This window comes from Onychomys torridus, chromosome 20 (assembly GCF_903995425.1).
Source record: "Onychomys torridus chromosome 20, mOncTor1.1, whole genome shotgun sequence".
In the NCBI taxonomy this organism is placed as follows: domain Eukaryota; kingdom Metazoa; phylum Chordata; class Mammalia; order Rodentia; family Cricetidae; genus Onychomys; species Onychomys torridus.
The window spans coordinates 14,765,584-14,792,002 of record NC_050462.1 but is presented as its reverse complement, the minus strand read 5'-3'; the positions used below and the strand labels follow the sequence as shown (position 1 = coordinate 14,792,002).

At 46.7% G+C, this 26,419-nt stretch overlaps 1 protein-coding gene across 2 annotated transcripts in view; it reads right to left on the bottom strand.

Annotated features, from left to right (window-relative positions):
• Positions 1–26,419, bottom strand: part of Tmcc3 (transmembrane and coiled-coil domain family 3) — a 267,591-nt gene that overhangs the window by 142,990 nt on the left and 98,182 nt on the right. For both annotated transcript variants that reach the window (XM_036169714.1, XM_036169715.1), the window contains exon 2: positions 10,630–10,746. In XM_036169714.1, the coding sequence (XP_036025607.1) occupies positions 10,630–10,659 (30 nt within the window). In that variant the 5' untranslated portion in view covers positions 10,660–10,746. The remainder of the gene's footprint in view (positions 1–10,629; positions 10,747–26,419) is intronic.

Genomic DNA, 26,419 nt, shown 5'->3' with positions numbered 1-26,419 from the left:
TCAAGTGGTGGCAATACATTCCAACAGAAAACATCACTTTTTCCCAGCTCCTTTTCTTTCCCGGTCTTCTACTTCCACACACGTTCTCAATTCTACTCTCCAGCATCTCCCTGATTTTGGTTTTGGTTTTGTATTTTCCCTCTGTATCCTCACACTAATCCACCAACAATAGCCCAGTCTTTTACAAACTAAGCGTCATCTCCTTGCTCCCCTGTGAAAGCTTCTCCTAGCTCCCCACTGCATTTTAAAAACTATTTGTGTGTGTGTGTGTGTGTGTGTGTGTGTGTGTGTGTGTGTGTGAGAGAGAGAGAGAGAGAGAGAAAGAGAAAGAGAGAGAGAGGGGAGTATGAGAGATGGTGTGTGAAAAAGGGTATGTAAGAGGGTGTGTGAGTGAGGGTTATGTGTAAGTGTGTGTGGGGGGGAGAGGATGTATGAGAGAGGATATGTGAGTAAAGATGTGTGTGTGTGTGTGTGTGTGTAAGTGTGTGTGTGAGAGAGTGTGTAAGTGTGGTATGTGTGTAAGTGTGGTGGTGGTGGTGGGGTGTGTGTGTGTGTGTGTGTGTGTGTGTGTGTGTGTTGGTCAGAGGCCAATGTCAGGCATCCTCCTCAATTACTTCCCCACTTTCTATTTAGGCAAGGTCTCTCCCTGCACCTAAAACTCGCCCCTTTGGCTAAACTACCTCACCAGAGGCTCCAGGCAACTGGCGTGTCTGCCACTCCAGCACTGGGTCACAGATAACCACCACACTCAGCTTTTTATGGGGGTGCTGGGATCTGAACTCGGGTCCTCAAGCTTGAAAGGCCATCACTTTATTGACTGGGCCATCTCCCACAATCACCCCCAACTGCACTATAGGACTGGAACCCAGAATCTGCTTCCTACTGTAAAAAATTAAAATAAAAAAACCCATAATTCGGCAGCTGGAAACATCATAAATTTATCCTTTTACGGATCTGGAGATCAGAAGTCTGAAATCAAAGTGCTGTTCAGGGCTGTGTTCCTTCTAATCCAGTGGCTCTCAATCTTCCTAATGCTGCGACTCCTTAATGCAGTTCCTCATGTTGTGTTGACCCCAACCATAAATTTATTTTGTTGCTACTTCATAACAGTAATTTTGCCACTGATGAATCATTAACATCTGATATGTAGGATATCTGATATGAGATATCCTCTGATCTCTCAACCCATAGGTTGAGAACCACTGTTCTGGACGCTTCACAGGTGAGTACATTTTCTTATTTCTTTCACTTCTGGAGGCTGTCTGCATCTTTGGACTCATGGCTACTCCTCACCTACTCCAACTCTGACCCTCTTTAGAGGCTTCCTCTGCATCCCACCTCATCACATCAGCGAGGCTGCTGACACTGGGTAAGGTAACAGTCTCATCGGTTCTAGGGACACGGAGTGGGGTGGGGACAGCCAGGCAATCACAAAGCCAAACCTACAGCACACAAACCTGAACACTTCTTCACTGTGCCTTAGCTGGCACAGGTAGGGCCAGCTCAGCCCAGCCTTGCAGAGTTCCGTGCCCCCATCTCTCCCTTCGCTGACCTCCTCCTGCTATAGCCTGTCTGTTTCCATGTGCCCTGACTATTTGCAGCTCACTGGCCTTCATCTGTGGTGAGGAGAACACCCTTCCTCCAGGAGCTCACATGGCTGGTCAGTGACCGCGAGGACCAGAGTCCTATTCTAAGCGTCATCTGAGGTCACCTTGAGTCGGTAAGCGGACTCAGGGGCAGAGCCTAATCTGCCCTATTACTGCAGTGTTGGAACAATAACCAACTATGGCCATTTAGTATCTGTTAGAGGAATAAACTGTCTAACAAATGCTTCTGATTTTCCCAAAGCACGCCCCCACAACCCATTTGCTTTTATAATCCATATATTTATGTAAATACTCTTAAACCTCATCGGTATTTTCATCCTGCATCAGTACTCCGGATAACATTAAGCAAGATGAAATGAGTTAAAAACAACTATAAAGCCTACAAAATATTGAGGGGAGGGAAGGAGGTGGAATAGGGGGTCAGAGCTGAGAAAATTATGGATCACATAATTACTATGTATGAAGACTTACAGGCATTAATTACAGTTGAGTCTAAACTCAATATGACTTTTAGTGGTATAAAGCTCCCAACAAGCAGGCCTTCATGTTGGAGGTTTTAAAGCAAAGAGGAAAACTGCTTTTTGGATTCTCTGTCTCTGTCTCTCTGTCTGTCTGTCTGTCCCTCTGTATGTGTGTGTGGGGGTGTACCTGTGCATGTACTCATGAAAGTTAGATGTATTTGTGGGTCTATGCGGAGGTCACAGGGTAGCATTAGATGTCTTCCTCTACCACTGTCCACTGTAGTTTTGAAATAGAAATGCTCACTGAACCCAGAGCTCATCCATTGGCTGGGCTGGCTGGCCAGTGATCTCCAGAGTTCTGCCTATCTCCAGCTCCCTCCCACCCTGGGGCTGAGATTAAGGGTGTGTGCCATTTTGCCTGGCTTTTTATGTGGGTGCTGGAATCCAAGCTCAGATGCTCACACCTGTCCAGCAAGCACTTGACCAACTGAGGCATCTCTCCAGCCCTTGGATCTACTTTAAAAATGGGCACACAATTATTGTACATATTTATGGGCAATTATTCAATATCTATATACACTTTATAATGATCAAGTCAGAGTAACATTTTCTTCTCCTCAGATATTTATCGTTACTTTTAACATGAGAGTGACCTTTGAACTCCTCTGCTGTGAGCTCTTTATGAAATATGTAGAGGCTGATTGACAGCTCTGGTCATGGTGCTATAGAAACCTGGAGCTTCTGCCTAGCTGTATTTTGGTACCAAGATCCATCCCATCTCCCTTCACTCTTCCTACTTTATTCCTTATTCTATATAACACTTTCAGTGTTCACATATGAGAACATGACATGTTGTTCTGTGTTTGGTTTATTTCACTTAACATAATGTCCTCCAGTTCTATTGGATATACTTGATAAACAAAATTACCCTGCATTACCCAGGACAAACTATGAGCTAGACGCTGTAGTGAGAGCCTTATGTAAAATGCCCCCTTCAGTCTTCAAAGTCTTGCTGTGGAACAGGCTCTATTACCACAGAGAACTGTAGTTAAAATAACCGAACTTGTTCAAGTTTATAGAATAGATAGGTGTAACCACGAGGATTCATGATTTCAGAGCCTCTGTGTTATACCTACTGAAGACTCCACTCTACCAGTTTTAACTCATTACTCTGGATACAACTAAGAGTTCATAGGAAAGCATCAACCTGCTCATCAGAGACGTTGGGGTTAACAGGCCGGAGGCCCCTGTGCTCCAGGGGACGCGTATAACCCAAGAGCCAGGAATGAAGTCCAGTGTATTGCTGTGGAATAATCCTTCTGTACATTGGGAATATATGTTACTCTCTTTGGTTAATAAAGAACTAACTGGCCAGTAGCCACACCGGAAGTGTAGGCAGGACAGCCAAACAGAGAATGATGGGAGGAAGAAGGGCAGAGTCAGGGGAGACAGAGGGAGACAGCCATGCTGGTGGACAGGTAAAGCCACGAGCCATGTGGCAATATACAGATTAAAAGAAATGGGTTAAGTTGTAAGAGCCATTTAGTAATAAGCATGACTGACCTATTGGGCGAGCGCTTGTAATTAATATTGAGTCTCCGTGTCAGTTATTTGGGAATTGGCGGGCAGGAAAGAAACTTCGGCCTCCCATGTATTACCACAGAATGTGCTACTCAGCTTCAAAATTATGCCTTGTCCCAGGGGTCTGGGCTTTATTTTTAAGCATCTGATTCTTCTACTTCATGTCCAATGAGTGTAGACCTTGCCTCAGCTCCTCTGCTAGCACTTTTCACAATTATTTTATTTCAAAACTAAAGATAAAGACTTTATTCCAAAAATAAAGATAAGCCACTCCCACACTGTAAGAACATCTAGTAAAAAAGTAGGTCTCCTTCCTATCCCATTCTAGATGTCTTTTACTATAGAAAGTGCATGTGTGCGCGCATACACACACACACACACACACACACACACACACACACACACACACACACACACACAGAGGAAAGGGAATGATGAAGCCAGATGGTTACTTCAGATAGTGGAATAGGAAGATGGGATTCCCAGAGACCATGGTAGAGACTTTTACAAGGTTTCTTAGAAATCCTAATTGGATCCCAAACGTGTTCCATGGCAACTGGAAGAACTTATGAAATATTTAAGGGAGGATGTGGTGACAGGGCAAATCCATGGTCCTGGCCGCAGCAACAGGGGCCGCTGAAGCCATGGGCAGGGTGAGGTCACCCAGCTGAGAGGAAGGTGAGAGTATTGCCCTGCCTTAGGGAACTAGCAGAGGCAGCCAGGTCATGGGTGTCAGCATTCCTGCATGGACAGAAGAGAGCATCCCCTCCTCAGTTGCCAGAAACTTGATTTCATCTGGAGATGTACATCCTTCTTCTGTACTTGGTTATCTCATTCCTGGTACCCTGATATCTCATATGTGTGTGTCCTGCTACCTGGTGGCGTCTGCTGTCCATTTAAAGACTGAGATTTGCCAGGTTTCATATATAAGGGCCCTGTTTTTTCCCCTGACTTTCGGCACATTTTCTTAAATTGGGCTATGCAGCCACCTGCAGTCAGGCTGTGTTTGAGCAGCATTGTAAGCAGAGGATGGAAATGTTCATATGCCGTTTGTTTTGCTGGCTTGTGCATCTGCCTAGAGAAGAGCTAGCCCAGCCAGCCTTGGACCCAGAAGAGAACATGAGTGGTGCAGAACAGTTCCCATCGACTCATAGACACGCAAGAGAGACACAAAGGCTTGTTTACCTACTGTGTGCCACTGAGGTCTGGGGTCTGTCATGCAGCACACGTGATCCTATACTCTCCACTGAAGGATTCAACATAATGTTCAGATTTTAAAGAAACCCCCATCAATCTGACAAATGGATGTATATGGAACCCATCACCTCTAGCAAGACACAGAACATTTCCTGCTGGCCCTTACAAGTGCATCTCTACCATGTTCCAAGAAGCAAGCCCTGATGGACAGCTCTCCTGGCATCTTGGACTCCACACCATGTGTTCTGAGGTTGCAGGTGACAGGAACTGGCTAAAGACACAGACCCCGATGGACAGCTCTCCTGGCAACCTAGACTCCACATCATATGCTCTGAGGTGGAAGGTCACCAGGAACTGGCCAAATCCAGCCAACTGCCTGTTTTCATATGATCTATGACCTAAGAATTTTTTTTTTTAATTTTAAATGACTGAAAGAAAACAAGGAACATTTTCTAGCATGTGAAAATTACATGGGATTCAGATTTCAGTGCCTATAATGAAATGTTATTGGCATGCAGTTTTCCCCATTCATTTGCAGATTGTCTATGGCTGCTTTTATACTGCAGCTGCTGGGATGAATAGCTGCTTCTGAAAGTGCCTGTCCACAAAGCCTAAAGCATATATGTCCTGACTGTTTGGGTAAGTGCCTCCCCAAGGCCTGTGTGTCAAGGGCTTGGCCCCAGCCCCTGGCACTATCGGGAGGTGGTGAATAGTTCAAGAGGTAGAACTCAAGCCAGAAATGTTTGGTCATATAAGGATATATGCTTTGGTCATATAAGAATATGACCTATCACTTGAGAGGAATAATGGGACCCTGCCCCACCTCTTCCTCTTTGCTCCCTAGATCCCTTGAAGGGAGCAGCTGGTTGACCAAGGTATGCCTGCCACTCACTATGTTCTTTTGGTCTTACCAAATCCAGCAAGCCCAACCAGCCATAGACTGAAATGTACAAAGCCAGGAGGTGTAGAATTCTTTTCGCTTTGTATGTTGAGTATCTCAGGTGTTTTGTTACCATTGCAGAAAATCAACACACTCATTGCAGAAAAACTTCACTGATCCTTGACTAGGAAACCTGCCTCTGTCTCCACCATCACTTACAAAGTGCTGGAGTCAAGACTGAGAACAGGTGAGTCTATTCCAATCACATTTCTACAGGCCACTTATCTCATTTCAACAGAAATGTCTACTACAGAAGAGAGGACACCATAGATGTCTACTACAGGAGAGAGGACAACAGAGATGTCTACTAAAGGAGATGGGACAACAGAGATGTCTACTACAGGAGAGAGAACAACAGAGATGTCTACTACAGGAGAGAGGACAACAGAGATGTCTATAAAGAAGAGAGGACACCAGAGATGTCTACTACAGGAGAAAGGACAACAGAGATGTCTACTATGGAAGAGGGAACACCAGAGGTGCAGATCTGCAAGACATGTCAAGACTGACAGACATAGGTCAAGGTCAAGGTTGATCTCTTTGGGGCCATCATAGGAAACTCAAGGAACTTGTTCTCCATATGCCAGCCATCCTTTAATAATTTTTAGAATATCACTTTGAAGAGCATTGAGATATTAGGTAGCCGTGTCTGTCCACATCTCAAGACATTTTTGTTCTTGTCATTGCTGTGTGCACAAGCCCCTCATGAACACTCTAACCCTTTCTTTCCGCAGCAATACACATATGTACACACATCACTAGAAATGGGTCTCCTGGACGCCTACTGCAAGGCTAGGGATCCCAAGGTAAGAAACCTTATTGGTCTGTGGGTAAACCTTGAAGAAGCTCTAAAATGGGTCAGGAGCACTGTGGTAGTTTGAATGTAAATGGCCCCCATAAGCTTGTGGGGAGTGGCACTATTAGGAGGTGTAGCCTTGTTGGGGGATAAGTGTCACCATAGAGGCAGGGTTTGAGGTCTTGTATATGCTCAAGCCATGCCCAGTGTCTCAGACTACTTCCTGTTGCCTGAGGGTTAAGATGTAGGACTCTCAGCTCCTTCTTCAGCACCATGTCTGCCTGCATGCCACCATGATGATAATGGACTAAACTGCTGAAAATGTAAGCTACCCCAACTAAATGTTTTCCTTTATGAGAGTTGCCATGGTCATAGTGTCTCTTCACAGCAATAGAAACCCTAACTAAGACATGCACCCAAGTAGCTTTTTTTTTTTCTTCTCATATTCACCAGTATGATCACAGTCTGATGACCTGTGACATCTGCCCTCCCTTTGTGGAATGTACTGAACTATATATAGTTGACCAGGTTTTTCTCAACACACAAAAAAGATAATAAGATTGGCATGGTAGTGCATGCCCCAACACTTGGGAGGCAGAAGCAGACAGATCTCTGTGAGTTCAAGGCCAGCTTGGTCTTCAGAGTGAGTTCCAAGACAGCCAGGACTGTTAACCCAGAGAAACTCTGTCTCAAAAAAAAAAAAATTTTTTTTTTAGCTTGTCCCCAGAGAAAGAATCCAAGTATTTGAGTGAATACCAATAAAATGGTGTTACAATATTGTGTGTGTGTGTGTGTGTGTGTGTGTGTGTGTGTGTGTTGTTTGTTTATGTGGGTCTTCTCCTGAGAGATGAATCACACTGTCTGCATCTTCCATGTCCTGATTTACCTTCCTGCAATGAATTTACCCAGGTAAGAGCTAACCTGGAGGCCTCTAGGCAACTCACTCCAGAAGTAGTTTTGTTAACCTCACCAACCATCTCCTTTGCAGGGCCATGGTCATGACAAAGACACTCGCCCATGCCGAAGCCTTCTTAGCAGTTCTGGAAAGTTCTGATCCCTCCTTATCTCGAAGGACTCATCTGCCTCTTATCGGCTAAGCTCCGGTAAACTGCATCTCGCTGTGGGGCCTAGCGGGGATTACTAACTGTCATGTAACTTTTATCTCTCCACCTACCCGGCTGCAAGGAGGAGAGCTCAAAATGTGACAGAATTACAAACCAAAAGTACAGGATTCCCAAGGGGTGAATCCCTGTCTCCAAAGCGCCAAGAGCATCCTGTGCAAAATGTAAAACACGAATCTCAGCTTCCCTGAAATTTCTCCTGCTTTTTCTGGGCTGAAAACATGAATATGATAAGTATCTGCCAACTGCCAGATCTGACCATCGGAGAAAACCAAATGGAAAGAGAAAATGAAAACCAAATCATGAAATGCAGCCAAGTGAGGGAGAAAACACACACACAAACACACACACACACTCACTCTCTCTCTCTCTCTCTCTCTCTCTCTCTCTCTCTCTCTCTCTCTCCCACCATGCATTCACATGCACATATGTGCACACACACATATATGCACATAAACAATCACACACACACGGGGGGGGGGGGGGGGTGGCGGGGAGAGGAAAGAACAGGAGGCTGCCACCCTTCCTGAGTTTTCTGAGACAGACATAGTTGTTTGGGGAGGTGGTTCTAAACAGCACAGGAATTCCTGGAAGGTCAGCTAAGGAGAGAGAGAGAACAGTTTCATTTCCCGGGGTCATCCAACACTGCTTCTATTTCTAGGCATGTGTACACAGAGACTCACAGATAGTCCTGGTGGCCTGTGGCAACAGTGGTTGCCCGGGTGACCAGTCCTTAGCTTATTTTCCCAGGTCTGAGACCAACCAGTCACCTCTGAGACCAACAGAATGATTGGCACAGGAAAACAAAAGGCTGTTTTTCTTGGGCAGTGCCGAGTGGCCCAAATCACCTCTAATGGCCTTTCTAGACGTGCATCCCTTAAAACTTTTTAAAGTCTTTTCTGTCCCCAAAGGATAAATCCAGTTTCTTAAGCTGGCCTACAAGCAGGATGGACCACATACTTTCATAGTCCAAACAGGGACATTTCTGAGAATGAAAAACAGAGCTACTGGTCTACAGATGTGCAAAGTCCCAAGCAGCGAATAAACTACCAGGCTTCATTCACTCACGGCCAGGCTTTCCGCTCCCCTGTACTGGTCAGGTCTGAGGAGGCACTGGATTTGGCAACTTCAGGACCACTTTCGGATGCCCTCCTGAAGGCTTCTGCCTTTCTGATGCTGCAGTGAGTGAAGAGCTGTCTGTCCTGAGCATTCCCCAGGGCCCAGGAGGCCCCTGACCTAGGTCTGCCACAGGGGACTCATGCTACACTACCCCCTCAGTGCTCAGAGAGTGCCACCAAGGAAGAGACTATGATGCATTTATCCAGGTAAGGCATCCAGGGACAGTGCTGTGAGTGAGGAGGGACACACACACACACACACACACACACACACACACACACACACCAGGCTTCAGACCCTCATCAGAAACTTTGGGCTCAGATGCGTCAGATTGCAGAATTCTTCATTTGAAAATGGCAGTATGATGTAATATTGCTGGGGGCAGGGAGCTAGTATAACACCCTATAACCTGCCATATTGCCATTTCTTGAGCAAAAATGTGTGAATATTTGCACCTAGGAGCTAAACAAGGCCTTGAAACCATCTCACATCCCTCCAGGTCAGGTCAGGCCCTGCAAGCCCTTTAATTTAGATCATGTCAGAATTTCTACCAAAGTGAAGAAGAAACCTGGGTTTTCAAGAGCTTTTGGATTTTAGAATTGCAGAAAAGTCAACTGTAGATTTGTAACAAGGGACATTTCACAAACATGATGTTCCAGGCAGGGTTCCACGTTTATAGTACACCATGCAGAGCACAGCGTACATCCTAGTTCTGACACATTCATACATATTTGTGTAACATGTATAGCATGTGTGAAATCTTGGTCTTCAGAACAATCTACAATGTATCACTGTCATCTCTAGATAAGGAAATAACATAGAGTATTCAATTCAATGACCACATGGAGAAGAGACATTGGAGCTTAGAACCAATCACCAAATAGATGAACTGTGAACACACATGTGCCACCCAGGGAGAGGTGGGTAGAAGCAGCTGGACATATGTTTGCTAAGGAGGCCTGGTCAATCCTGGGGGGACTGCCTGACTCAGTGCCCCCTTTCCAGCATTGCTTCTGAACAGCCTTGGTGTTTACAGACAGAACAGTGAAGTGTGGACTTCCTGCCTAGTCACAGACAGGTAGGAAAGGGACAGGGTCAGACCAAAATCATGGCCACCACAATCCCTTGAGGAGTTAGGACCAGGAAACACAGTTATTTTCTTTCAGGGTAACTGGACTATAAAACAGGAATGAGGCCCAGAGGGCATTACAGGACTGTCACACAGTTCCTACAGTTGCAATGGAGAGCAAAATCAAAACATCAAGTAGTACCACCCAAGGACCATGACAGAGTGCAGTGCACTGGCCTTCAACCAATTAGTGTTGGGAACTGAAGAGGAACACAAATTAATTTTACATGGGCTGCTTGCGTTTAACTCCAATCAATTTGTATCATAAAACGGAACTATTGTGAAGAACCATCAATATAAACACTAAAGACAGGAATAACATCTCCATATGCACAGCCAGCCAGTCTTTCCGACACACGTCAAACATGGCCACCTGGGCTGGTGGTTGTCATTCGCAGAAGGTTAACATGATCCGCAAACACATTACATATGAAATTGCTCAAGAGTGGAAAAACTAGCAGAGGAGGGTGGCTTTTCAGAATACAATCCCACCAACATCATGCCCCTCCACTCAAAGGCAAGGTCATCTAATGAAAGCGGCATGTGGCGGGACGCACTTTGCAGAGCAGTAGAATACACTTGGATGTCAAGAGTGAAAGGAGTCATATTAAGTGGGTTGTCGCAGCAGGACAAGTACTCAGCGGGAACACCGAGGGCCCGTGGGGTACGCTCACTCACCTTCGTTCCTTCTTTTCTCATCAACATCATCCCAATTTTATTCAGGACACTAATATGCCTTGTTCAGTCCGCTCCTCTTGGCTCTCTGGAAGTCACAGATGGCCATGTACGATGGTTCTGGTGAAAAGGAAAACCCAAATCAAACTCTGCTTTGTTATTCCTTGATAAAAGAAAATACAGTTGATAAGGAAAACCCTCCCCACGCCCTTCAACACAGACCTGATGACTGGGCCTTAAGCTGCCTGGTATCACCACGGCAATGGGAGCCAGGGTGTTGAGTGGCTTTCATGAGGACCTGAACTAGCCTACCTCTAGATTCAGTATCGTGTTAGACAAACACATCTCTGCTTGTTTCAGACACCGTTCTTGGATTTTTCAGTTATTTGCAACCAAACATTCCTAACAGAGAGTCCGGGACAGAAGGTTGTACTTGAACGTCTGAACCTTAGGGCAACATCACCATAGAGACCAAGAATCCTCCACAATTACTGATTTGTGCAGGTACCAGGAAGCAACCAGTCTGCCAGACAGTGCCACGGAATATGGGCCGTCATGGGATGCCAAACCAGGATGGTTGTTCCAGCACATGCTCTCCATCTCCCTTTTCACCAACTGAATCCCAAACATGTTCCCACGTGGTACCCACATGTCCTTTTCCAACCTTACAGCATGCCTCACTTCAGACACCTGGGCCAAGACCAATGAACGATGGGTAAGTTAGTCTAGACCCTGTCCACTGTGCAGACAGCTTGGCTGTTTCTAGCCTCACCCAAGACACAAGAGATTTCCATAGGGAACACAGATTTCCAAAATGACCGACTTTAGGATGAGTTCAATCACAGCTTCAGCACCTTCAGGCCTCTGTGGTCCTCTGTAAAACCTTCACTTGTAAACAGTGAAACTTTATTATATCCATCCATCCATACATATGTACACACACACACACGCACACGCACAGTGTATTGTGTTATGTGGTGCATGAACATGTTCATGTGGGTTGTCCCAGCTAGGGTTACTCTTGCTAAGATAAAACATCAAAAGCAACTTGGGGAGGAAAAAGGTTTATGTGGCTTATATGTCACAGTCCATGAGGGAAGCCAAGACAGGAACTCAGACAGAGCAGGATCCTGGAGGCAGGAGCTGATGCAGAGGCCATGGAGGGGTGCTGCTCCCTGGTTTGCTCTCCATAGCTCTATCAGCCTGCCTTGTCATAGAACCCAGGACCACTGGCCCCAGGATGGGCCCTCCCTCATTGATCACTAGTTGAGAAAATGCCCTACAGGCTTCCCTGCAGCCTGATCTTATGGGGGCAGCTGTTTGTTTTTAATTGCAGTTCCCTCCTCTCAGATGACTATAGCTTGGGTTAAGTTGACATAAAACTAACTAGCATGTGGGTATATAAACATGTGTTCATGTGAGTGTGTGTGTGTGTGTGTGTGTGTGTGTGTGTGTGTGTGCGCGCGTGTGCACGGGCCTGAAAGAAGAGGATATCAGGTCCCCTAGAGCTGGAGTTACAGACAGTTGTGAGAAGCCTGATGTGGGTGCTGGCAAATGAACCCGAGTCCTCTGAAAGAGCAGCAGGTTCTCTAAACCACTGACCTATCTTTCCAGGATTTCTCACTAAACCTGAAGCTCGGGAGTTTGGCTAGGCCGGCTGCCCAGTGAGCTTCCAGGCTCTGCCTGTCTCCAGCTGGCTCCCAGGCTGGGGTTGCAGGCTATTATTATTTTTTAAAGGAGACAAAATGAGTAAGAGTCCCCATATTACAGTTTAGATCTCTTTGAGAGCAGGGTACATTTAGAAACTATAAATGGTTCATGAAGGTCTAATATAAAATTACAGAGATTGGCAGGGGAGTATTTTTTAGATCATATATCAAAGTGCATGTGACTTTCTTTCCAAGAGCAAGTAGGAGCCACCGAGGGAGTACAAACAGGAGGCTGCCATAACCGGATCTTTTATTTAGAGGGATCACAGGGCTGCACTATGGGAACGCACAATGTGGCGCAAGGCCAGTGCCGCCAGTACGAAATGATGCAGGGGCCCGGATTAGAGCCGTGGCAGAAGGCCGATTGGAGAGTGTTTAGGAGGCTTTAGCGAAAGGGGTTAGTGACAGATTGGATCTAAAGGGTGAGGATTGAGGAATTAAAGCGACTCCCAGATCTAATGGGTGGTTCGTGGTGCCGCCCAGTAAAGCAGGAAATGCAGGAGGCCCAGGAGAATGAGGGTGCCGGGGATGGACGAGAGACAGATGCCCTCCGGGTCAGTTCCTGGAGGTGACCCCCAGACAGGCGTCAGATCTGAGCAGTAACGATTATGAATGCAGCCAGCAAGGAAGTCACCGGCTTTGCTGATGTCATCCAGTAAGGATGTGCAAAGTAAAAAGATGCTGGAGCAGAGACCCCAGGGAACCCCAGAATCAGGGACAGTGCAAGCAGCAGCATCCACGAAAGAGGAACAGGAAGAAAGCCACAGAAGAGCTATTGCAGTTTAGCATGAAATGTCTCCCACATATTGATGCATATTAAGCCCTTGTTCCCTCGGCCAGTGGTGCTATACTGGAGAGGGGGGCGGTCTGGAAACTCAAAGCAGGTAGGACCCAGCTGGAGGAAGGAGGTCACACCCTTGGAGGTTACATCTCACCCTCTGGTTTCATCCTCACTCCACTTCCTGTCTGCGATGAGGTCACAGCCTTCTCTGCACACAACTCCCACTGCACCGTTAGCCCAGCTCTACCGGCTGTGGACTGAAATCTGCACCCATATGCCAAAACAAACCTTTAGGTTGTCTGGGTCAGGGATTTGGTCATAACTACTCAACAGGAAGTAACCCAAGGGGGTAAGGGAGCATGGAAGGTAGCCCAACCTGGGCTCTGTAAGGACTGAGTGCTGATGTGCATGCGACCCTTGGCATCACTGGCCAAGGAGTGGGTAGGACCATAAGAAGGATAGAGGACTCCTTGGGCTCTAAAAGGAGAGGTGAGCCAGACCTCTGAGTCACAGCATATCATCTGTCTCTATATTAGAGTTTAGATCTCATGAAGTAAAGTCTTGGCCTCCAGCCTGTGGTAGAACCTGAAATAGGCGGAGCCTAGTAGGAAATATTTGGACCACAGCCTCTCTCTCTTGTTGCTCATGGCCACCATCTTTGCACCATCAAACTCCCAAGCTGATGTCACCTCTCCAGAGGCCCACCACCACCACCACCACCACCACCGAACCAAAAGACCACGCATGGAAACCTCTGAAATGATGAATTCAGATAAGCTTTTCCTCAGGTGATTTTCCCGGTGGTTCTGCCGAAGCCCCAAGAGCAGAGTAAAAGATGCTGCTGTGCGGCTTAGGAAGCAGCAGGCAGAGAAGAGGAAAGTGGAGCAGAGAGGCAGGGAAGGGATCCACCCTGACAAGTGATTCTTTTATGCTCTGGCTGGTTCTAGTCAGTATGTCTTACTTAGAAATATAAATTCCCAAAATATATCCAACAGGGGGGTGAGAACTACAAAAGGCTGGATTACCTGACAGAATGAAATATGTGCTAAATGGAGCTATAAGGGGTGGCTGTGGGAACTCAGGAGGAGGGGAGATGGATTTTGGCAGGGCTGAAACACTGCTTCCAGAAGGGAGGCAGTAGCCGAGCTGGCACTTCAAGGACTGGGCGCCTTCCATCATAAAAGAGGAAAGGATGCACTCTGGCTGAAGGAAGAGAGCCAGCAAATGGAGCATTAGGGAAGTGGGGAAAGTCTGGCTTCTGCTCCTACTCCGCAGGTTAACTCTTTGAGTGTCCCCCATCTTCCCACTTACTCCTGGAAGCCTTTTGCCCTGGGGCAGGACTCCAGCCACGACCCCACCACGGCCCCGCCCACTCTATGTGGATAGGATGTGTCGATTGGTCTGCGTCTCTCACCAGACATTTGTAACTGTGTTTCTTTGTACTTCCTCTGCCTGGCACACCGCCTGGGCCAACCACGAGCTCAATGTAGTTTCCCTGGCTCACAGCAACACTGCTCTAGCGGAGCATCTATCGGAGGAGGAGCACCTGAGACCCGGGAGGGAGGCAGCATTTCCTTTACAGACCAGGAGCTGCGGGCGGGGACACGCAGATGGTTAGGCTCAGTGTAATGGCTCACAGACATGGAAATATTAGAACTTTTTTAAAGTTATAGTGAAATAGACACAATCTAAAGTTCAGCACTTTAGGCTCAGTGGTTAAGAGTATTAGATGTTCTTCCAGAAGACTCGAGTTCAATTCCCAGCACCAACAGCTGTCTGTAACTCCAGTTCCAGGAGATCTGACATCCTATCCTGGGCTTCCTCACATACCAGGCATGCACATGGTACACAAACATATGTGCAAGCAAAATACCCATACACATAAATTTATAAAATGAAGTTTAACCGGGCGGTGGTGGCGCACGCCTTTAATCCCAGCACTCGGGAGGCAGAGGCAGGTGGATCTCTGTGAGTTTGAGGCCAATCTGGTCTACAGAGTGAGATCCAGGGCAGGTACCAAAACTACACAGAGAAACCATGTCTTGAAATATCAATCAATCAATAAAGTCTAGTATTTTAACCATTTTTAAGCATACACATCCGTGGCACTAAGTACAGTTACCTTGTTGCACTATGATCAATGCTACACCCATCTCCAGAAGTTATTCTGTACCCCAAACAGAAGATCCACATCCATCAAACAACATCCCTATCTCCCTCCCATGGCAACCACCACTTGATTTCTGTTTCTACCAGCGTTATTACTCTAAGTGTTTTATATAGTGGGATCACATGGCATTTGTTCTCTTGAGAAAGATACACACTTTAACGTGCTTTAAGCTAATCAACACACTACTAAAATATTTCCGTGGGTGCGGATGGGAACAAAACATGTTTATGTGTTGCACAAGGAGCCTGCATCAGTTGCTGGATGAGGCAGAATTATCCGACTGTTTAGTTTTGGGTTTCTTCCGATATCCTGCCTAGGAGAGAGGGGGAGCTCAAGTGAAGAGTGGGTTCACTGCAGAAATAAGAGGCGACGCTCACTTTGTAAATGAGAGTCAACTTTCTGTTCCCATTAAAGGAGGAATTGTTCTTGGCCACCTACTATGTGCTGGGCCCCTTGTGTTCTTTTCACCATCCCAACAGCTCTGTGTGGAGCAGACACTAACAGCCCCCGATTTACGAGCATAGGCAGGCACAGACAGGCAGCCTTCTTGCAGTCACACAGACACATAGACAGCAGGTCCTTGGTCCCTTACAGGAACTCACAGACCAATGGAGGACACAAAAGGACATAAAAAGGAGACATCAGTGACACAGTGTACAAAGTGCAAGGGCACAGATACATGTGAAGAAGTGGGGACCCTCAAGAGTGCTAGAATCCAGCCCAGGCAGGTGTTTTCCAGGAGGAAATGACGCCTGTGACTTATTTTTTCAAGGCATTACTCCTGTGCAACAAAATGAACAGATGTTAAATATGCTAACAACTATGTGCACCTGTGTAGCTACCCCAAAAATCAAGATGAGGGAGCTGGAGCGATGGCCCAGCTTTTAAGAACACTGGTTCCTATACTAAGGACGCAGGTTCAGTTCCCTGCACACAGGGCAGCTCACAACTAAAGGGCTCTAGCAGGCCTACACACTGCAAACATGGCCCTGGCAGGCCTTGCCCTTCCCCATTCCCTCAGTGCTGTGGAATAATCAATCCTCTTGTACACTGCAAAGATTTGTCCCTTGAACTGGTTTAATTAAACTCTGATTGGCTAGTAGTCAGGAAGGAAGTATAGGCGGGGCAACCAAACAAAGGATGATGGGAAGGAGAAGGGCAGAGAGAGGAGTCACCAGCCAGCCGCAGAGGGAGCAGGAGACGAATGTGCCATGCTAACAAAGGTACAGCCACTGTGGGAGACCTTAAATAAAGGAATATGGGTTAACTTAAAATGAAAGAGTTAAAGCTGGGCATTGGTGGCACATGCCTTTAATCCCAGTACTCAGGAGGCAGAGGCAAACAGATCTCTGTGAGTTTGAGGCCAGTCTGGGCTGCAGAGTGAGTTCCAGGACAGGCTCCAAAGCTACACAGAGAAACCCTGTCTTGAGAAACCAAAAAAAGGGGTAAGAGTTAGCTAGTAACAAGCCTGAGCTATCGGCCGAGCATTTATAAGTAATATTAAGCCTCCAAGTCAATTATTTGGGTGGTGGCTTCCAGGTATTTGGGAACCAGGTGGGCAAGAGAGAAATGTCTGATTACACCTCAGACTTTCTAAAAACCTCTGGATTACATTCCTAAAGTTATCCACTAAGGTCTATTCACTTATTTGGCCACTTCCTCCTGAGGCTGACAACAAAGGTCCAGCTATCAAAGTATTGAAGTCTAGCAATCAAAATCCCCCTTTTGGCTACCCTAATTAACATGCCCAGTTAAAATTAGACACCTCCTCCTTTTACCTTTATAAACTGCAGTTTGACTATGAGGCCACATTTGTCTCCTCTCTATCCAGAGGCATCCCTTCCCCCTCTCTTTGGTTCACTTCCCCCTCTTCCTCATCCTTTGTCCCCACGGGGCAAATACATCTCCTTTGTCCTGAGAGCTTGGTCTCCAGGTGTCTTGTGCCAATTTTGGTCCTTTTAACAACCATCTGCAGCTCTGGTCCTGGAGGACCCAATGCCCTCTTCTGGCTGCCATGGGTACTGCACACATGAGGTACATAGCCATCCATGAAAGCAAAACACCCATGCCCATTAAAAAATAATAATAAACTGGGCGGTGGTGGCATACACCTTTAATCCCAACACTTGGGAGGCAGAGGCAGGTGGATCTCTGCAAGTTCGAGGCCAGCTAGGGCTACAGAGCGAGGTCCAGGAAAGGCACAAAGCTACACAGAGAAACCCTGTCTCAAAAAAAAATAATAATAAAAAATAATATAAAATAAAATAAAATAAAATAAAACATGACTAGAAAATTCCCTGTGCCCTTCTTATCAGTAGGGCTCTCTCCTCCAGGTTCTCATTTTTAACATCACAAATTAATTTCCCATGCTCTTGGGCCATGTAAAAACAGACTCTTTGGAATGCATGCTTTTATGCTGGGTTCTTTTCCTGAGCCGAGTCTTAATTAACACGGAGCTGGCTAGGCAAAGGTGTGGTATGAAGGAACAGAGAAGTGATAAGTGGCCTGGTGAAGGGAAGCCAGAGCCTGGAGAACTGGACAGACACGCCAGTTGTGAAGGGCTGCACTTGTGTCTCCTGGACAAAAGACTTCCACTAGTCTTAGGTTATGGGTGTTAATATTCTGATCCACCCCCTGGAAATCCCGCCCCTTGGGGCTGGCCTGCATCCTGACATAAAAGCCTCATTTTAAGGAAAAAACGAACCCCCCCTCTCTCTCCCCATTCCCATAAGGTGTGCACACCGCTCTCTCTCCCTTCTCTTTCTTCCTTGTCTCCCTCTTTCCTATCTTTCTCTTCATCTCTCTATTATAATAAACTCTTCACATGGATGCCGCACTTGGGTGTGGATGACTCTCCACGTGCTGCCCCCCCACCCCACCCCATCCCCGCCCTCCACTGCATCTGCCCAGCATGTTTCCCTTCATGCATGGGATACCCTGGCCTGGCCAGCTGGGGGGTCCCCGCTCATGCATTCATAACAGTGGGCATCCGTAGTCTTATTTTTACCGATGACCATGTTAACGTTCAGAAAAGTAAAATGTCTTAAGTGATGGGCTAGGAATCAAATCCAGCTCTGCCCCTCCCCGCCCCACCCCACCCTGCCATGCCTCACCCTCCCATCTCCCCCACCTCTGTACCACATCTGTGCAGGTGCCTGCAGAGGCCAGAGGGCATTTATCTCCTGGAGCCAAAGTTATGGGTAGTGAGCTGCCAGGTGGGTGCTGGGAACCCAAGTCCTCTGCAAAGGCAGTGAGTGCTCTTAAACACAGAGCTGTTTCTCCAGCTCCCAAATGGTGTATTTTAAAATTATTTTTTGAGATTATACTTACATAATTTCCCCCACCTCCAAGCTCCCCATATACCCTCCTTGTCCTCCTTCAAATCTGCAGTCTCTTTTTTCTTTCATTGTGGTTACACACATATACGGATTTGCAGATGCATACATAGTCCTCCATACATAAATACAGCCTGCTCAGTCTATATCGTGTTACTTGTAGGCATGATTTTAGGGCTGACCATTTGCTATTGGTTAACCAGCTGGTGACCTCTTCCCCAAGGAAGACGGTTTCTCCTGGTCTCAGCACTCCCTAGTTGCCTGTCACTCTTTATTGGGTTGAGGACCTATGGGCTTTCCCCGTCCACATTAGCAAGTCTGTTGCTGACCACGTTCAGCTCAGGTTTAGATAGTGCGGTCCCAACTGTCACACTGACAGAACAACCCCCTCACCTGAGGCTCAGGGACCACAGAGGAAAGAAGAGAGGACAGAAAGATTTTATGAGCTGGAGGATCCAGGAATTTTCTGTGTCAGTGTCTCCTGCGACCGTCAGAAGCTGCCACCACAAAGTCACACTGAGGACAACTGGCTGATGATGTTTTTAAACCAAAACTTAGGTGGAGGGAGCCTGCTGGAGAGTGAGGGTGCTCAGGGGTTAAAGCGTTACCCATGAAAGACTAACGACCTACGGTCAGATCCCCAGCACCATGGAAAAAGGCACCCCAGCACAGGAGAGGCAGAGAAAGGTGTAGGGAAAAGGAGCACCCCACCAGCCAGTCTAACTGAGCCAATTAAATCCAGACTCAGTGAGAGAGACCCTGTCTCAGAAAAAAAAAAAAAAGAAACAAGGTAGAGAGCAATATGAAGAAGGCTTGCTTTCGTTCTCAAAATACATGTGCATATAAAAACAAATTAATACAAAAAATTAAAAATTATAAAAAGTATTAATTCACCTCTGTGATATAACTCAATATCTTAGAGATTAACATCTACAAGGTCCAAGGCTCTAGAGGAAAAAAAATGATTTGGCAATACAGTACACAGGAAAACCAACTGTATTTGGTTTCAGTATGTACAAAGCTATTGAGCTTTCCTAATCTTATTTAATGGTATCTCTTTACCAGAAAAAAAGAACACTAAAATGTCGCTCTTAGCCTCTCTTTGAGAAGGGTTGAAACTGCCTTCCCTGGCCTGGAAAGCACCCCCATTTTCCTCACCCCTCTCTCTAACTTGACACTATTTCCTGTGCAGATCTCTCCCTCCACAGCTGTGCCCCCCTCCACATCATAAAGCCATGTTAGTGTTCCTCATATTCAAAGCCTGCCCTCATGATGGCAAGGGTCATCTTTGTTGAAACTGCCTATGCATTGGGGTGGCTTCCTGAGATGGTGTCAACTTGAGCCTAGGGCTATATCTTATTCACCTTTCCATCCCTAGTGTGGTGCTGGCATTGAATCTTTGTTCAAGAACTGATTAATGAATGAATGAATGAATGAATGAATGAATGAACTGATTAATGAATGGATGAATGACCCTTCCACAAATAAGTACAACCTCAAGTATTAATTTTTTAAATGGAGACACAATGTTTAGTGCCTGTTAGGGACAAGAACATGGTGTGGAAGGTGGAGGAGGAACTTAGGATGTGACTGCCAGAGAACATAAAGGTTCAACACAACAGAGTCCCCACAGAAAGCACTGCCATTTTGAAAAGTATGGTGGAGGCCGGGTAGTGGTGGCGCATGCCTGTAATCCCAGCACTCGGGAAGCAGAGCCAGGCGGATGTCTGTGAGTTCGAGGCCAGCCTGATCTCCAAAGCGAGTTCCAGGAAAGGCACAAAGCTACACAGAGAAACCCTGCCTCGAAAAACAGGAATGAGTGGAGGGCTTGGAATGAGCTTCTTGTCACTCATTCCTCTGAGCCTCACTTGGGCACATAATGAAGAGGTGAGCAAAAGGTTAAAACCTCTAAATAACTTTCTGTATGCCTTGATATAAACTTTAATGAGCTCTCACAGTTTTATCTAAAATTGATGCATTCTCATTCCAAAAAAAAAGAGTCTTCTTTTAACCACGAAAAGGAGAAATAATCTAACTTATAACCCCATTATCCAGGGTTTCCAGACTTTAAACGTGGCTGATAGAGAGTTATGAGAAGCATTTGAACCTGGACTATATAAGGCATTAGAGATATTTTTCAAAAAAATGAATCATTCCAAAATAAAATTTGGGGGTATTCCTTTCTAATTCTAGAAAATTCATCAACTTCTTAAAATAGCGCTGATTTCTGTGGGGACGCTGTCCAGTTGAACACGGACCTTTATGTTCTCTGGCCTCTCGTCCTAACTCCCTTCTCTTTCCACACCCTGCTGTTGTCCCCGACAGGTGCTAAATGTTGTTTGCTTTTCTCTGTCTTCACAGAGCCATGCCCTTAATGTCGCTCTGAGAGCCACTTAAGACTGGGTGCCAGGCCAGACGCTGTGGCTTGGCCGATCCTGTCAGCAGTGAATGGACAGAGACACGGTTCCACACCGTCACCCTCAGTGCCTCGAGGAATTCCACCTAATTGTTTAGGGACCTCGACTCAGGTCAAGCTGGGATTCACGGCTTCAACACAGAAAAGAAATTTAGGCCTGGCCAGTTTGAAAGAGCATCGGAGATTTTATTAAACTGGAGCGAGGCTTGGAGTGGGAGGGCTAAGGAGAAAGAGGCGTGTTTGGAAGGAGGTAAAGCACACCTGAGAACATGGATACAGGCTTCTCTGAGAGAAAGTCATAGAGGAAGACATAGCCAAGCTTAGGCCCAGGCTCTTCAAGAGAGATGGAATGAACTCTGCTTAGCACCAGCCACAAAGAACACTCCGGTGATTCTCAAGTTGCATCTCAAAAGGTTGCTAAGAAATCCTTCTGTTTTTCCTTTTTTTTCTCTCTTGATAAGTGAGACAAACGAGGTAGCCCTGGAGATAATAATGGATTAATAAGTGACTGTCTGACCCTCCCACGAGTATGTACTACCTCAGGCACCAGTAGTCGAAATGAGAAAACAACACCTGTCAAGAAGTACCAAGCATGAGGTGGAAGGAGGCGGCCTTGGGTGGAAAACCAGGAGCCACCAGGGCTACACAGGGAGTTTTAAATGGCCGCGCCCTTTCCCTACAAATGGGGTTTCAGATGCGATCCCTAGACAACGGCAAGCTTGCACTTGGGAAGGGAGAAAGATCTCCAACAGTTGTCAATTGTGATGAATTCTTGCACCTTCTCTGGCAGAGGAAACTGGATTCTTGTATGAGGGCCCCTCCTTCCCAAGATCTCTCTCCTGCCTCAATCCAACACTCCCGGCCAGTCCTCATCTCCTCTGGCCATTTGAAAACAATTAGTATCTTTTGCAAACAGAGGAGGCACATGACATTCGTGTGGTCAACAGGATAGAAAAGAAACACCAGCAGCCCTTGCCATCCTGTTCCCGATGTGTCCCGGTGGTAGACCAGATGTCCGAAGCTGCAGCAGCCCCTTCCACCATAATGTCTTAAGCCTAAGAGTGTTTGTGGTCCTGATGTAACCAAATTGGTCTTGTCACATGAGAACCATTCATCTATACCTATTTAAGCCATTGTGAAGCATTCATATTGAGACATAAAATAGAATATAAACGGCTTTTCACACCATTACATCTATTCTTCTATGACACCATTTTGAGGTCTATATAATATTCTACAGGGATGCACTATAGTTCATTTATTCGACTTTCTGTTGTCTATACGACTTCCCCATTTAATTCTTTTAACAATGGGTGGAGCTTTTCATACACAGAAAGTCTGTATATATCCATAATTATTTTCTTAGAATAGACTACTGCAGATGGGATTTTTTGGCTAAAGGGCTTAAATACTGTTAAGACCAAAGGCAGTATCCTCATATGTGGAACAACTTTTTTAAATTAAAAAAAAAAAAAAAGACTAAAACCAAAACCTCATTACTATTTCTTTCTTGTCTCTATTTCTTAGGTTCCTTATACAACTAGTCTCTGGTTTCACTTGTGACAACTAAGTGGAGATGTGGATCTTGCAGGATGGACAGCTGGTTTGAAGGTCTTGAGTTCTTTCCAGGGCAGCGAGGCATTGCTCGGCAAGGGACTGCTCTCTGATCCACACACATCTTTGCGGTCCTGTGGCCTGGTCTGGTGTTAGCAGAAGGCTCCTCACATGAACATCCACACCGAACACGAGTGTGAGTTCAGAGACCAGCTCCAAGACAAGCGAAGGGGAAACAGACCCCCAAGAGACGAGATCTGGGAAGAAACACATTTTAAAGGGATGGAGAGGAAGATGACCGCCAGAGGTAGAGCCCCATGACCACATTCTAGACGCTGGAGACTTGGGCTCCCTTATGTTGATGTGCTCAGATGTGTGTGTGTGTGTGTGTGTGTGTGTGTGTGTGTGTGTGCTCATGTGTGTTGTGTGAACTTGTGAGTGTGTGCACATGTGTACATGGATCTGCATGCACACATGGAGACCAGAGACAGACACCGGGTATCATTCCTTAATTTCACTCCATATTATTTTATTTTATTTTGAGACAGGATCTTTCACTAACCCTGAAGCTCAGGAGTTTGACTAAGCTGGCTTCCCATTGTGCTTCAGGGCTCCACCTGGCTCACCCCTGCCTGGCTTTTAATGTGGTCTCTGGGGATCTGAGCTCAGGTCCTTATGCTTGCACCCCATGCTTTATCGACTGAGCCTTCTCCCCAGCACCATGCTCAGGTGTTTTATCACAGAAAGGAAAACCGGACTTACCCATTAGCTTAATGAAGATTCTAGGTACAGCATAAAAGGGTATAAAATGTCGAGAATGATTATGTCTCCCAATTCTAAGCAGTAAGGGTAATCAGCGCACATCACCATAACCCATATGATTATGAGGCTCATAGATTCCAGATAAATTGTGGAAGTTGATGTGTGTATGCCTATGTCCATTCTGTAAGGCAGTTTATATGCATTCTCTCATTTCGTCCTTGTAGAAATGAACTAGGAAAGAGGCTGGATCATTCCTGCTTTCCCAGAGGCTCTGAGCGCTCACACAGTTTGTCCAGGCTGACCTGCTTCAGGGCTGCCCAGTGCAAAAATGGCCATAAATCATAAAGCGGAACACCTCAGGTCCGGAGTTCAGGAACCCTCCAGAGCCATGTTCCCTTTTTCCCACCTTCTCTGACTCCTTCCTGCTCTAGACCTTGTATTCAGGGAAAATGAATTGTGCAGAGACAAGCAGAGATTTATACCCCCCACAGGGTCGAGTGTTTATGGGAGTAAACTGTGTCAGCAAGAATTCCGGAGGAATCCTTGCAGCCTGGGAACAGGTTGTAAATCTTCAGGTCCCACTAGGCACTGTTTCCTTGGCAACTTAAGTCACAAGGCTGATTGAAGACTCTTGGCCCAAGTGAGAAGCAGAAATACTGCACTCAGCTAAATCAGGGGCTGGGAGAAGCAGAGGGTGACTGCCCAACTTCAGCCACCAGCAACAATGTGCAGGCCCTGGCACAGCCTACAAGGGTGTCCCCCTCCCGAGTGACGCTCCTAGCCAGGGATGCAACAGCTGATCAGGAATAAATAGACCAGAGTGATAGTAAAGGGTGGAAGGAGCCTGGCTTTGGCCTGACCTGATCTCAGGATGGCTGCGGAAATACCAAGGCGTAACTGATGGGGGTGAGAAGTCAGTATGTTTCACACTTAGCAGAGTGAGAGGTGACACCCTGGTCCCCATGTATGGGGAAAAACACCCCTCTGCAGAAAAAAAAAAAAAAATCTTGGGATCAGGCCATGATGGAAAAAAGGAAAGAAGAACAGCAACCTGAGACCCAGCCTGCAGACTCAGTGTTGCACTGTGTGGGCAAAGCCGAGCCCACCTGGGAATGGGGAAGACGAGCAGAAGTGGTCTCCATGGTGAATGCTCCCGAAAGGCCGGGGAGATGGCATGTCCAGACAAGATGCCTGCTGAGTACTTTGAGCGGTGACAGTCGCCACACAGTGACAGACATGAGCTGCCCCCACCCCAGAGCCACCTAGGACAGAGAAAGGGAACATGGCTTCAGGAACTGGTGGAGATGAGGGCCCCTGGGAGAAGAGAGAACTCTTCACCTCTGATGCCGTCAAACTGAGAACAAAGCGATGCAGGGTCCAAGGAGTGACACCAAGCTGCTCCTAAAAGTTAGGGAGGCTGGATCTCCATGGCAACAAGGGATTACTTTGCTTTAAATGAAGAACAAGAGGGTTGATTCTCTTTTAAACACATTTTTGGTGGTCCATAAGGTAAATGTCTGTCTGTCTCTGTCTGTCTGTCTGTCTGTCTGTCTCTCTCTCTCTCTCTCTCTCTCTCACACACACACACACACACACACAGCTTCGGGAGTAAGATCTGCATTAGCACATCTTACTGAAGACACACTAACATCTGCTTGCATCCTCAGTCTCCACTGGAAATTTTACACAAGATAGAACACCAGAAGACTTTCCTCAAACATTTTGAGTGACGCTGACTCCCATCTCCTTTCTATAGGTCAGTGGAAACGAGAGAAATCTTTGGGTGTATGGAATGGGGTGGGTATCATCAAGAAGAACCCTACAAGATAATCTAGGTCTCCAGAGAGAAATCTGTCTCTGGGATAATCTTTGCAGGTACTGAGAGGGTCCACAGACCAGCCTGCCCTTGTGATCTGGACCTGGTTTATAAACTGACCTAAATATTGAACTATGATTGAGCCTCACTCTCCACCCATCTAAGCCCAAAGCAACGGGCCTTTCACTGATGCAGTGAAATGCAGACTTGCTCTGGAGTGGTGAGGACAGAGGCACAGGGGCTGCAGCGACCCCCAGAAGCGAGTGAACCTGGCCCTTTTCTTGTCCAGACAGCTATGGTTTTAGAGATGAAGAAGAACATTCACAAAGATGAGATGGCGTTTTGCAGGTTCTAACTGGTTTTCAGCGAACAAGAGGAGGCACTCCGAGCTTTTCCAACAAGAGAACCACCCTGTCCCAAAGTGGAAGAGGCTGTGGAGGGATACCAGGAGAAAAGGAGCCTCGATGGTTTGTAGTCAGAAAGACTGGTCACCCTGGGGAGTCATCTGGGCCCTGGAAAAGAACAGTGTTTTCCTCAGAGGGTTTTGATGAGGATTAAATGGCATGTAAAACCTCCGGCATGCCGTGGGCACTCAATAGATGGCAGCCCTTTCTGTTATTGCTATGAGATTCAGGCCTGTGATTGGCCTGGCTTCTCTTCGGATGGCTCGGCCCAGCAAATGCAGGGATACGGACTTCAGGAGCACAGAGTGCTGGACTATAAACACACAGGGAAACACATCACATGGTCAGACCAGGGCACCTCAGCAAACAGCCTCCCTGGTCCTGCACCCACTCTGTTACAGGAGCCACACAGATCCTAACAGCTGCGAAGCCAAGCCATCCAGAAGATGACTCTCCTCCATGTGGGAGTGGACGTGAGCCTGGACTTATGGGAGGGGGCATGCAAGCCACCCCTCTGGAAAGATGAAGCAGAAAACACATCTGCAGGCTACTGTAGGCTCTGTCACAGGTGCATGGGCAACCCGACCACGTTTTCTGAGGGCCTAACTGCCCATCTAGTCAAGTGACAAATATTTACTGAGTACACACCACAAGTTGGGTACCTCATTAGGTGCTAGGACACAAAACTCAAAAGTGAGGCTCCTGTCCTCGGGTGGTAGGGGTTGGGGAAGCAGGTGGTGCACACCCTATCTAGGGAACCTTGGAAGTTGGCTCAAGACACCCCAAGACCAAGTTCTCAGTACAAAGGAGATGTATTTGCCCCAGAGGAACAGAGGGCAGGGATAA